At 42.6% G+C, this 14494-nt stretch overlaps 1 protein-coding gene across 1 annotated transcript in view; it reads left to right on the forward strand.

Annotated features, from left to right (window-relative positions):
- The first annotated feature begins 9313 nt into the window (after positions 1–9313).
- Positions 9314–14494, forward strand: part of LOC122798712 (zinc finger protein 2 homolog) — an 84356-nt gene continuing 79175 nt past the window's right edge. The window contains exon 1 of the mRNA XM_044067808.1: positions 9314–9439. Within this exon, the coding sequence (XP_043923743.1) occupies positions 9331–9439 (109 nt within the window). The 5' untranslated portion in view covers positions 9314–9330. The remainder of the gene's footprint in view (positions 9440–14494) is intronic.

A 14494-nucleotide genomic window follows, 5' to 3' on the forward strand; every position in this document is an offset into this window, starting at 1 on the left:
GTGGTAGCTGCAATCAATGCAGGTATGTTAAGGAAGGTGTCACTTTCATACATCCAGACACCAAGAGAGAGTATGATGTTAGGGTTAATGCCACATGTCACACTAAACACGTAATATACCTTGCTATGTTCTCCCTATGCCACAGTTTTTATGTGGGTAAGACTGATAGGATGCTGAAAGAGAGGATAAGGGAGCACATGTACCATATTAGCAAAGGGTCAAGGATTAATGCCTTGTCCAAACATATATTGGACAAAGGCATAAGTCATAGTTTTCGTTTCATGGTCATTTCTAAAGTTTTGGAGAGTGATAGGTATAGTGATGCTAGAGAGAGAATGGAAGAATTGGAAGCAAGGTGGATCATTATGCTGAGGGCTACCTGTGGGCATGGTTTGAATGAAAATATTCCAATAAAACCAACTTTAAAGAAAAGGAGGTTACGCAGGTAGAGGAACACATCAAATATGTATATTTCTGCATCAAAAAAATTTTTTGATATACATGTTTACATTTTTATATATATATATTTTTTATGCATACATCAGTTTATTTTTATTTTTATGCATTTTTATTTATATATATATATTTTATGTATTTTATGTAAATGTTTTATGTGCATACATTAAGTGTATTTATTTTTATGAATATATTGTTGATAAATTATATGCAGTTTTTAGATTAATTTACTGTGTTTAATGAATTTTAAAGGTGGTTTACCTTTAAGATGAATTGGTCATGTGATTTAGCAGAGTACTTAAGCAGGTGGGAGTGTTACTATTTTCAAACACCTGAAGAAGCAGTAGTGAAAGCGCTTGTGTTGTCTGAATAAAGCAGTGCTGGTTTTACTGAAGTGGAGTTATCCTTGCCTTTGCCTTTGCTTTTGCTGATGTATTTTTGAAGTTGGAACTGAGAACTGAAATTGAAGTGAGTTGGATATACTATAGCCTGCCTCCTGGAGATATTTTCTTAAGACTTTTTGCTTTCTACTTTGATTTGTGGAGGTAATTTGTGTTCTTGGGGAATTTCTTTATCCATTGACTGCTAGCTTAAATTGTTTAATTGTTTAAGGTGAGTCAGGGACCTTATTTCTAGTGGGAGTTTGTTCCATGCAATAGAGGGATGGTAGCAATATAAGTTGCACCCTGTGTTGGATTTAGGTTTATGGATTTTTAGTAGGTCTTGGGTTGATCTTCGGAGAAGTCTGGTAGGGGAGTAGTGCAAGATGAGAGAAGATAGACTTGGGCTGAAATCAGGCTGATATAGGATGGAGTGTATGATTTGGAGTTGAGATTGTAGGAACAGGTGAAATAGTTTGGGCCAGTTCAGGTATTTTAGGGAGAGACAGTGGTGAGATTTATATATTTGTTGAGCTGCAAATCTAGCTGTTTTGTGGTAGGTTGATTCTAATTTGGTAAGTAGGGTGGAGTTCAGATTGTGTGTATTTGGGAACAATAGGTTAAGCATGGTAGAAGGTAGGCATGGGTAAGAGAAATCCTAGCTTCAGTAGTTAGGAATTTGTTGTTCCTGTGCAGTAGTCCTAGCTTTTGAAGTTTTTTTTTTATACAATTGTTAATGTGAAGATGGAATTTTAGTTGGTCCTCAATGGTAATGCCAAGGAGTTTTGTACTAGTTTTGACTTCTATAGCAGTGGTGTTTAGGGACATTATGGAGAAGGAAAGTTTAATGTGGTTTGCAGATTTTAGGCAGAAAGAGTAGTAATTTTGTTTTCTTAGTGTTGAGGATAAGCTGATGATTAGTGAGCTATGTCTCTACTGAGTTGCAAGATGCCTGGGTATTTGTTAGGAGTTCTAAGGAGGAATTAGCAATAGTTATTACTGTAGAGTCGTCTGCATATTGGACAATGTTAGATTGAGGACAAGAGGAGTGGAGTGAGCTGGTGAAGATATTAAGGAGTAGAGGTCCAAGAATGGAACCTTGGGGAACACCAGTTCTTACTGAGAGAGTGGTAGATAGGCTGCTATCAGAGAGATAGCTAGAGAACCATGCAACTGTATCGGGGAGAAGTTTAGGTCTACGCATTTACTAAGTAACAGTGTGTGTGAGACAGTGTCAAAAGCCTTAGAAAGGTTAATGAATAGACAGGATATGAGTTTGTGATCATCTTTAGACAGGGCTAAGATGTTGAGAAGTGATAGTAGAGCTGTGGTTGTACTATGCTTGGGACGGATGTCATGCTGTGTTGGAGAGAGAAGTTTTTCTTGTAAGAGATAATGCATAACTTGTTTGTGTATACATTTCTCAAGGATTTTGGAGAAAGGGGAGAGGACAGTGATAGGTCTGAAATTAGATATTTCTGTGGAGTTACCTCCTTTATGATTAGGAAGAGTGTAAAACTGCTTCTAGATAGAAGGAACTTTAGACTCAGAGATGGAGTGATTGATTAGTACAGATACAGGCATAGCAAGGGAGTGTGGAGCAATCCAGAGAAAGTAAAAAAGAATATTGTCTGCTGATACAGAGCATGGTTTGAGCTTTGAGAGTTGAGTTCTGATATAGTCATTGGAGACAGGTTTGAGAGAGAAGGAATTTACTGAGATAGTGGTTGATAGTGTATAGGGAGGTTTGAAGTGTTGTCTGAGAGGTTGAGGTTAAATAGTTTGGAAATGGATTCAATAAAGTAGGTGTTGAAGGTATTACATAATCCTTTTATTCACCAGTTTTCCTATTGCTTATTTTAGAGTATTCTAAAACTGTCTTAAGTCCTTCGTCTTACTAGTGTGTTCATATATAAAGTGTGCAACCACAGCACTTTCTAGCCTTTGCTTTGTTAGATCTTTGGCTTGCTCTTGTGTTCTAGTCTTAAACTTTCTAGTACCTTATATATATTTTTTTCTTTTTTAAATATTGGCATGAGAAAACCAGCACAGGCATTATTACCCCTGTGGCATTACTCAGTTTGTGAGAAGATATCTGCTGATCTTTGAAAATTGACTGTGAGCAGAAATGCCTTTGATGCTGGTAGAACTGTATGGGGAGTTGCATAAATTATCAGAAAAATGAGTCAGTAAGTAACAGACCCGACTTTTCTAAAATATTTTTACGACATCAGGGGTCATTGTATTATATGCAGTAACAAAATTAATTTTAGAGCACTATTGTTTCTCCTGTATATCATCCAAGATCGGTCCTTTGCTGTAAGAAATCCTTTTTAGGTTTAGCAGTAATATACCACTAAGCAGCCATTAGGCCATTCCAGTCATAGGCCACCCTTAAAAACAGGCTTCATTTCAACATTTTTCAGTGAGATAACCCTGAATGATACCTTCCCCAGAAGCTTCATAAATTGTTTTCTGGCCTGTCTTAGTAACCTTTATTTATGTCTTCCTAACATTAAGATTCTCAAAACACATTAAGTATTTTTGTACATTTAAAGCAACTGAATATCTTTGTCTGAAGGTTTAAAAATTGCATTCTTGTTGTTAATGTAATATAATGCTTGCTAACAAAACTTATCCTTATTAAAGTTAATAGTTTTTCTCAAGACATTCAGTCTCAAAATTCACAGCATTAGGAAAAACATTTACCACTGTCATTTATAAGATTATGAATAAAATTACTTCTCCATTCGACATAATTAGCATCTTTTATAAGGCTGCAGCTAATATTTATTCAAGGTAAGAAAGAAATACTATTCCTTTTTATAATTGCAATCAAAATATCCATCCATCCACAACCCCTTGTCCCATTTTTGCACTTGGGGTTGGGGTTTCACTTCAACAGTGATAATCATCTAGAGCTAAGGTTCAGTCTTAAAAACTTCTATATATTCCTGTCAGGCAGCGAACTAATAGAGCCGAAGCAGCTTCCATACTACTTTAAAACAATCAGCTTTCAGCATATGAAGTTTTGGAAGGTTCATATACATTACTTTTAAATCTAAATTCAGTACCTCTGAGTGTCGGGTATCGGAAAGTCATAGATTTTACTCATATTCCTATCATCTCCTTACGTACATGTTCTGAATGTATATCGGTAAATAAGATGCAACACAAGCAATGTTAAAAAAGGAGTCAAACTGTGGTCTCTCTCTGCCTCCCCAGTTAGTTTCCTGTCTACCCTCCTTGTTCTTGTTCTGGTATTAATCTTGGTGGCTTTGGAATTGCACGCCCTTCCTGTAAATTTGTGTTTGAACACACCTCTTGTGTCTATCTCATTTGCTCACTCAACCGAGTACAGTGAGATCATATTTTGACTTCAGACACTCCTACCAGTCCCATATGTTCAGCTCTATCCCAGCTCTCTTCCAGTCTAGTGTCACTAGCTCATTCTACCTAATACAGAGAGAACATTTGTGAAGGGCAAGCCACTTAAGTCCTTAATTTTGAATTATGTTCTGTTTCTCCTTTCTCCCTTTGCACTTTCCAAAAAAATAAAATTTCTGAGCTTGTTTCCTTCCTTTCCTGTAACTAGTCTAGTCCAGATACAGATTTGCTCTATCCAGCACTATCTGCAAGCTTCTGAGCCCTCAAGCCTTTCTGTGTTGGAGGGAAGCCTTCTAGCTTATCAGTGGGAGTGGTAAGCACTAGGTAGCCTATCTACCACAAGAGTGGTTTCTGGCCCAGAAATTGTAGTTTATTGGCTGTTTGGGCAGTTTTTCCATTTCTTTCAACTTACAGGTGTAAAAGCCCGCATTTGCGCTTGTTTCCCATCTTTTCTGTAACTACTCTAGTCCAGATACTGGATTGCTATATCCAAGACTGTTTGTAAGCTTCTGAGACCCCCAAGCCTTTCTGTGTTGGAGGGAAGCATTCTAGCTTATCAGTGGGAGTGGTAAGTACTAGGTAGCCTATCTACCACAAGATCCAAGTACAGATTCTTAGTTTTAGCACTTGAATTTGCTTATTCATGCTCAGCACTTGTTCAGAACTTGTTGTTAGCACTAAATAAGCTACAACTTACTATAGCATTCAACCTTCCTCTTTAACTAGAGGAAAACAGTTTGGGTACTTACTTTCCTCACTTGCTTAGAGAAAAACAGCTCTTATACTCACTTTCCTCACTTGTCTAGAGGAAAGTAGTTTTTTTATTCAGGCATGCCCAAGGGTCAGCTCCCAGTGTTCTCTCCTCTCTATCTGATGAATCTGAGCATCTTGAGGCAATGTAGAAATTGCCTCATGTACACATACAACCCTCTCCTTCTACCACCCAACACCACAACCTGTGAGAGATGCACTTATCTAGCCAAACTGGAGGTAAAGCTGTCTCCAACCAAGACTGAACTTGACATTCAAGAGGAGAAGGTAAACACTTGCACCACAGAACACTCATCACATAGTCCCACTAAATCTACACCACCAAAATCCACACATAGAAGCACAGAAACATTCGCAGAGGCTCTCAATAATAATCTGCTCAAGCAACAGAGACCTCCAAAGCAGAAATGCAAGCGACCTCCACCCCTCAATACAACCCATATGACATACAGCCCACAGACTCAGTGTGCCAATAAACCACAGCCCATAATGCAAACCAACATACCCAACACACTAGTCATAGGTGACTCTATAGTCAGGCACACTGATGTCCCACTCACCAGGCTAAACAAAGAGGAGGTTACTGTCAGCTGCCTGTCTGGTGCCAAGATCCGCCACATAACCCACACACTCAGTTCACTTCACAACAAGTACAAATATGACTCTGTCTTTGTCCATGCTGGTGTGAATGACCTGAGCTGTACCTCCCTGGACTACATGAAGAGACATGGAAGAGTTCTCCAATCTTGTAGCCCAGGCAGGTATGACTGTAGCCCTAAGTAGCATCCTGCCATCGCCCAGAATGATACCGCAGTACAAGGACAGCATGATTGATTATTAAGCTTCTGGTGTCATTCTAAGGGGATCCAGTATCTGTCTGTCTGCGACAATATGGTCGACAGACCGTGATGCTTTGCCAGAGATGGCCTGCACCTGTTGCTCCTGGAATTCCAGATACTGGCTAAGGCTCTTGCTGCCCCTATAGTGCCTTTTTAGGCAAGGTTCAAATGACAAATTCACTACCGTAACAAGAACAGGCAAGCAAAAACTGAGGATAATGCTACTCAGTGCTAGAAGTCTAAATCTGAAAATGTACTCACTTGAGGCACTCCTTAAAATGGAGAACATCGATATCTGTTCAGTGACTGAGACCTGGTTCAAGGCTCTAGAGAGCACCCCTGCATTACCAGGCTATAACTTATACCACACTTTTCAGCCATCTAACCTGGACCAGAGCACCAAAGGCGGAAGTGTGTCCATATTCATTAAGGATATCCATACCTCCAGGCTAGTTGCGCAGCATAATGCATCCGAGGTTATCCAAGTACAACTAACTCTGGGCAAAGTTGCAATCCAAATTGTAGCTTGCTACAGATCCCCCAACATGCCCCAGGATTCCCACTCCTCTTTTCTTGCTATACTGGAAAATATTAGGGTTCAACCAAACACCCTAATAATGGGCGTTTTCAACTACCCCTCCATTAACTGGGAAAACTACTCATGTACCAACTCATTCGTTCAACGCTTTTTGGAATTCATAAATTCCAGTGCCCTGGATCAACTTATCCACACCCCCACCAGGGGCAGCAATATCCTTACCAACATGACTAACCAGTGTTCCACACCTGAAATCAACTCCTAGTTGGTCAGATCTGAACATAAGCTAATCACCCTAGATATCTGCATCCCGCCCCCACCCACCATTAAGGAAACCACGGTAAAAAATGTCTCCAAAGCCAACTTCTTGCTTCTTAAGACAGAAGTGGCAAACTTCATGACACCCATGCAGATGGACAATACAGTTACTGCTGCTGAATCCTACACAAATGCACTATATAAGCACTTACACATGTGCATGCATCGTGCTATCCCAAACAGAACCAAGATGATATCCTCCAAAAAAAGGAAGCCAGTCTGGTGGTCCCCTGCCATAAGCAACCTCTACAACAGAAGGAAGAAACTGTTGCAAAAGAGAGTAAAATCCCATGAGTGGAGGAGCTTCCTGGTCAGCCTCAGTAAGGAGTTGAGATCCCTTATAAGATCCTCCATAGCTAGCTATGAAAACAAACTCGCCACTGATTCTAAGGGCAACCACAAAGCATTCTATAGCTATGTCAAGAATCTCAATGGCAACACCCAGATCGGCTGTGAGTTACAGCACAATGGCATGAAAATTACAGAACCAACTGATATTGCCAACATCCTGGCAGATAGGTTCAGTGCTAACTTTACCCCCCCCCCCCTCTCACCCCCTAAAGAGCCCATATCTATACAGGAAGAATGCAAAGTCCCTGTAATCACATCTATGCAGGTAAAAGCTGCACTTTCTAAAACCAAAAACACAGCATCCATGGGACAGGACATCATCCCAGGCTGCGTTTTACACAAACTTCAGAATGAACTGGCTCCCCACCTAAGCACCATGTTCAAGTCATAGTCTCATATCAGGCTTGATGCCCACTGAATGGCACACAGCTACAGTTATCCTACTCTACAAAGGCGGATCCACCACTGATCCTCGGAACTATCGCTCTATTAGCCTGACGAGCCTGGTCTACAAGGCCATGGAATGTATCATCATGGAACTCATAAACAAAGACATTGGTAACCTCCAAACTCTGGACCCCACCCAGTTCTGGTTTGTGAAAGGCAGATCATGCTTTCTGAACCTGATCAACTTCTTTGAGGCAGTTACCAAAGCTGTAGACGAGGGTAAGATGGTTCACACAGCCTATCTTGACCTCACCAAGGCTTTTGACACCATCCCCCATTCTGGAATTATAGCTAAACTCACTAAACTAAGTATAAATCCCTACATCACAAGATGGGTTGCCAAGTGGCTCACTGACAGAACCCACACTGTAAAAGTTGCAGACTGCAAATATGACTTCAAACCAGTGACAAGTGGAGTACTACAGGGTTCAGTCCTGGGACCTCTCCTGTTTGGTATCTACTTCTCTGAAGTACAGGCTAACACAGAATGCCTCTGGCTAGCGAAGTTTATAGATGACTGCAAACTAGGAGACATAGTCGAGTCCCCAAATGATGTGGAAATCCTACAGAAGGGCCTCACTGAGTCAGATGCCTGGTGTCAGAACCATGGCCTTAAGCTCAATGCCAAAAAGTGCATTGTCATCCCCTTTGGTAAAAACTCTGTACCCATGAACTGCCACATAAACGGCAGTCTACTTAATGCCGGATGTGTGATAAGAGACCTTGGGACCCAGGTGGACAGTAGTCTCCCCTTTGATAATCACATCGCCACAGTAGTCAGGAAATCATTCTATGTGGCACACCTCATCACAAAAGGGTTCTCATCCAGGAAAAAAGAAGTCATTGTCCCCCTCTACTCGGCACTCATTAGACCTTTTATAGAGTACAATGCCCCTTTTGGACTATACCTCACAAAGACATCTGTAGCAGCTGGAAAGGCAAAAGAAGTACCTCACGAGAGGATTACTGGCCTCAAACAGATGCCCTACACTGACCGTCTCAAAAAACACCAGCTTTACTCTGTAGCATATTGCCAACTCCGAGGAGATCTCTGCCTAAGATATAAAGCTATGTTAAACCCAGAGCAGTTGGACATGCTACTCCTTAAGAAATCCCAATCCCTCCGAGCTACACGCTCTAGAGACGTAAACCTTGTCACCACAATAAACAGGACATGCTGGAGGGATAGATTCCTGTCCCATAAACTTCCTATACTCTGGAACAAGCTACCCATCTATGTCAAGCAAAATTCCTCGTTAGCAGTCTTCAAGAAAAATCTTGATGAGTGGATGGGAAAAAGGAAATACAGCCCGGGGATCACTTGTTTTGCTCTGCTCGAGAAAGGCACAGAAAATCAACTTTCTTGAGTGGCGTAAGCCAGGGAACCTTGTTGGTTAGGCTTACTTAGGCCCATGGGCTGATAGTCTAGTACCTACCTATGAACCTATGAAATTTAAAAAGACATTCTGTCATAGTGTTTATAGTCAACAGAATTCTAAACTGTAGCGAAAATTGTATTGCCAAGCAGTTGATTATTAGTCCAAGAGAATGTACTAATGTATTGAAGATATTTCTTTTATGCCTCATGTGGCAGAAAGAGTACAGTGATATTCACATTGAAAGAGAAAGTAAAGGTACAAAATGTAGGTATATGGAACATAACCTGACTGCAGGGGTTGGCAGTCTTTATCCATGGCTGTTGATGGAATGTTCCTCTGCTCTGGCCTGTATGTTATTGTCATTGTGCATCAAGTGTTTTATTGTCATTTAAACATGCAAAATACTTAGATTTGTTTTAACTGTATAATTTCTGCTTATTTTATTTGAAGGGTTTAACATCCCAATGGACCACCTTTGGTTATATATAAAGAAAGGAAAGACATTTCCATCTGATGACACCAAAGAAGGAATGGTGATACAAAAAATGCAGCTTCTTGATGACAGTGTTGACAGTAAGTACCTGATCAGAAGGTGAACTCTTTTAAGTTTTGTTTTAACTGTAATTTAAAAAAGTCTGATCAGTTAGAAGACAGACTGTACTGAGGAAGGATTGCTGTACCAATCCAGCAAAGTCTGAAAGTAACCAATCCTGATATAATTTATCACTGAGCAGGGATTGGTGTAGCAGTCCAGCAAGAAATCTGACAGCAACCAATCCTGATGTAATTTATTGAGCCCAAATGAAGAAGGCGCTTCCTGCAATATGTCAGAATAGTGTCATTAAGTCTGCTTGTTGTGTTTTTTGTGGCTATTTTTTCAAGCCTTTATTATCTGACTTTGGGATTTGTGGTAATCCGGAATGTCAGCTAGGTAAAGGTGAATAGCAGAATTATGTGGTACTAACAAAAACACATTACAGAGATTTTGGAGGATAGGAAGGAATAACAGAAGAAAAGTAGCTGGTACTATCAAAAATGCATTTTCAGAGACTTTGAAGGATAGGAAGGGGAGAAACTAGAGAATACTAAAGAACCTGGTGTGGTACTGAAGGCTGGGGGTGAGCAGTACTACAGAACATGGTGTGGTACTGAAGGCTGGGGTGAGCAGTACTACAGAACATGGTGTGGTACTGAAGGCTAGGGGTGTGCAGTACTACAGAACATGGTGTGGTATTGAAGGCTGAGGGTGAGCAGTACTGCAGAACATGGTGTGTTACTGAAGGCTGGGGGTGAGCAGTACTACAGAACATGGTGTGGTACTGAAGGCTGGGGGTGAGCAGTACTACAGAACCTGGTGTGGTACTGAAGGCTAGGGGTGTGCAGTACTACAGAACATGGTGTGGTATTGAAGGCTGAGGGTGAGCAGTACTGCAGAACATGGTGTGTTACTGAAGGCTGGGGGTGAGCAGTACTACAGAACCTGGCGTGGTACTGAAGGCTGTGGGGCGAACAGTACTACAGAACCTGGTGTGGTACTGAAGGCTAGGGGTGTGCAGTACTACAGAACATGGTGTGGTATTGAAGGCTGAGGGTGAGCAGTACTGCAGAACATGGTGTGCTACTGAAGGCTAGAGGTGTGCAGTACTACAGAACATGGTGTGGTACTGAAGGCTAGGGGTGTGCAGTACTACAGAACATGGTGTGTTACTGAAGGCTGGGGGTGTGCAGTACTACAGAACATGGTGTGGTATTGAAGGTTGGGAGTGAGCAGTACTACAGAACCTGGTGTGCTACTGAAGGCTAGGGGTGTGCAGTAGTACAGAACATGGTGTGGTACTGAAGGCTAGGGGTGTGCAGTACTACAGAACATGGTGTGGTATTGAAGGCTGAGGGTGAGCAGTACTGCAGAACATGGTGTGTTACTGAAGGCTGGGGGTGAGCAGTACTACAGAACATGGTGTGGTACTGAAGGCTGGGGGTGAGCAGTACTACAGAACCTGGTGTGGTACTGAAGGCTAGGGGTGTGCAGTACTACAGAACATGGTGTGGTATTGAAGGCTGAGGGAGAGCAGTACTGCAGGACATGGTGTGTTACTGAAGGCTGGGGGTGAGCAGTACTACAGAACCTGGTGTGGTACTGAAGGCTGTGGGGCGAACAGTACTACAGAACCTGGTGTGGTACTGAAGGCTAGGGGTGTGCAGTACTACAGAACATGGTGTAGTATTGAAGGCTGAGGGTGAGCAGTACTGCAGAACATGGTGTGCTACTGAAGGCTAGGGGTGTGCAGTACTACAGAACATGGTGTGGTACTGAAGGCTAGGGGTGTGCAGTACTACAGAACATGGTGTGTTACTGAAGGCTGGGGGTGTGCAGTACTACAGAACACGGTGTGGTATTGAAGGTTGGGAGTGAGCAGTACTATAGAACCTGGTGTGCTACTGAAGGCTAGGGGTGTGCAGTACTACAGAACATGGTGTGGCACTGAAGGCTAGGGGTGTGCAGTACTACAGAACATGGTGTGTTACTGAAGGCTGGGGGTGTGCAGTACTACAGAACATGGTGTGGTATTGAAGGTTGGGAGTGAGCAGTACTACAGAACCTGGTGTGCTACTGAAGGCTAGGGGTGTGCAGTACTACAGAACATGGTGTGGTACTGAAGGCTAGGGGTGTGCAGTACTACAGAACATGGTGTGTTACTGAAGGCTGGGGGTGTGCAGTACTACAGAACATGGTGTGGTATTGAAGGTTGGGAGTGAGCAGTACTACAGAACCTGGTGTGGTACTGAAAGCTAGGGGTGTGCAGTACTACAGAACATGGTGTGGTATTGAAGGCTGAGGGTGAGCAGTACTACAGAACATGGTGTGCTACTGAAGATTTGGAGTGAGCAGCACTGCAGAACATGCTGTGGTTCTGAAGGCTGGGAATGAGCAGTACTGCAAAACATGGTGTGGTACTGAAGGCTGGGGGTGAGTAGTACTGCAGAACATGGTGTGGTACTGAAGGTTGGGAGTGAGCAGTACTGCAGAACATGCTGTGGTTCTGAAGGCTGGGAGTGAGCGGTACTGAAGAACATGGTGTGGTACTGAAGGCTGGGGGTGAGCAGTACTGCAGAACATGGTGTGGTACTGAAGGTTAGGGCCTGAGCAGTACTGCAGAACATGGTGTGGTACTGAAGGCTGAGGGTGAGCAGTACTACAGAACATGGTGTGGTACTGAAGACTGTGGGGTGAGTAGTACTAAAGAACATGGTGTGGTAATGAAGGCTGGGGGTGAGCAGTACTACAGAACATGGTGTGGAACTGAAGGCTGGGGGTGAGCAGTACTACAGAACATGGTGTGGTACTGAAGGCTGTGGGGCGAGCAGTACTACAGAACATGGTGTGGTATTGAAGGCTGGGGTGAGCAGTAGTACAGAACATGGTGTGGTACTGAAGGCTGGGGTGAGCAGTACTACAGAACATGGTGTGGTACTGAAAGCTGGGGGTGAACAATACTGCAGGACATGGTGTAGTACTGAAGCTGAGAGTGAGCAGTACTGCAGAACATGATGTGGTACTGAAGGCTGGGGGTGAGCAGTACTGCAGAACATGGTGTGGTACTGAAGGCTGGGGGTGAGCAGTACTGCAGAACATGGTGTGGTACTGAAGATTTGGGCCTGAGCAGTACTGCAGAACATGGTATGGTACTGAAGGCTGAGGGTGAGCAGTACTACAGAACATGGTGTGGTACTGAAGACTGTGGGGTGAGTAGTACTAAAGAACATGGTGTGGTAACGAAGGCTGGGGTGAGCATTACTACAGAACATGGTGTGGAACTGAAGGCTGGGGGTGAGCAGTGCTACAGAACATGGTGTGTTACTGAAGGCTGGAAGTGAGCAGTACTACAGAACATGCTGTGGTACTGAAGGCTGGGGATGAGCATTACTACAGAACATGATGTGGTATTGAAGGCTGGGATGTCCAGTACTGCAGAACATGGTGTGGTACTGAAGGATGGGGGTGAGCAGTATTGCAGAACATGGTGTGGTACTGAAGGCTGGGGGGTGAGCAGTACTGCAGAACATGGTGTGGTACCAAAGACTGGGGTGAGCAGTACTACAGAACATGGTGTGGTACCGAAGGCTGGGGTGAACAGTACTACTGAACATGGTGTGGTGCTGAATGCTGGGGCTAGCAGTACTACAGAACATGATGTGGTACTGAAATGGTACTGAAAGCTATGGGTGAGCAGTACTTTAGAACATGATGTGGTACCGAAGGCTAGGGTGACAGTACTACTGAACATGGTGTGGTACTGAAGGCTGGGGGTGAGATGTACTACAGAACATGATTTGATACTGAAGGCTTGGGATGAGAAGCACTGTAGAACATGGTGGGCTTACTAGTCCCTGGAGCTGGCACTGAGTGCGGTAGTTATAGGAACAGAATAAGAGCCCATTGAGTCTGACTGAGTAACATTGAGTACAGTTAAAAAACGTGTAGCATCGTTAAGAATATTTATGTTCAGTTTTGTAGTAGGGTGGAAGTAAGCAAGCAGTTGGTTAATGGGGAATTATGTCCTGAGTGCATTGTACTCTGTGGTTCTACCCTCATCAGCAGCAGGTTATAGTAGTAGATACTTGGCTTAATGTGTCAGTAGTGAAATGAACACGTCTTCATTTAGTTGATTATATAAAATAAGAAATGTGAATGTTATTATCTTGGTGAAAGTTAAAATATCAAGAAACAGTTGCAAAATATTAAAGGAATTATAACTGATCTATGGGGAAGGAGTATGCTTGTGGATGGGGAGAATTTTGCCATTATAGCTAATTTAATGTACTGATTGATATTTTTGGTCAAAGGGAATCTGTTCTTTTATGATATAACACAGTAATTTTTCTGAAAACTGAACAGCGAAGTTTAGTGTGCCCGGTCACTATGATGCGCCTGTATTATTCTGTGCAATCTGTTGAAAGTGCCTGGGCTAGTATAAACAGGTCCTGCCTAAAAAAATCAATGTTAATAACCTGTGACAGATACGAATTATTGACTTCCAAGAATCTTAAAGCATTCTAGAATATGTCTGTGAGATGTTGATTCACTGGAGAGCATACTCCTGTTCAATCCTATGGATCCAGTATATCCCAGAGAACACTGTGTCTGCCTGATATGAAGCTCAAATCCTTGGACACTGTAGACAAGAGAGGGTTTTTCTTCGTTATGCTAAGCCTTAGATCATCCGACTATCTATATCACCTCTGTATAGTCTTGAACTTGTCTTTCAATGTCATTCATCTAGATTTTTGCCCGTTATAGGGAAACAGATACTGGAAATATCAGCTCATTTTAAATTCGTGCAGAGATAGCAGCTGATTAAAGCAGTGTGTACATTTTCCACTTTGGGCTATGTTTTGGTTCAGTGCTACACTGTCCATGTGGACATTGCCACCAGAGCATCAAGCTTATGTGTCTGCATAAGATGACTTGGCTATGGATCTCGTATGTTTAGGAAAAGTGATAGCATGCTATTCTGATGTCCTATTTGGAAGGAAGATTCTCTTTACCCCCCCCCCCAGGATCTTATTGACAATCTTCAGAAGAGAATGCAAGTTCTCTCTGCTGCTGCAGGCTTCTAAGACCCTTCC

This window comes from Protopterus annectens, chromosome 3.part1, assembly GCF_019279795.1.
Source record: "Protopterus annectens isolate FY-2018-M chromosome 3.part1, PAN1.0, whole genome shotgun sequence".
In the NCBI taxonomy this organism is placed as follows: Eukaryota; Metazoa; Chordata; order Ceratodontiformes; family Protopteridae; genus Protopterus; species Protopterus annectens.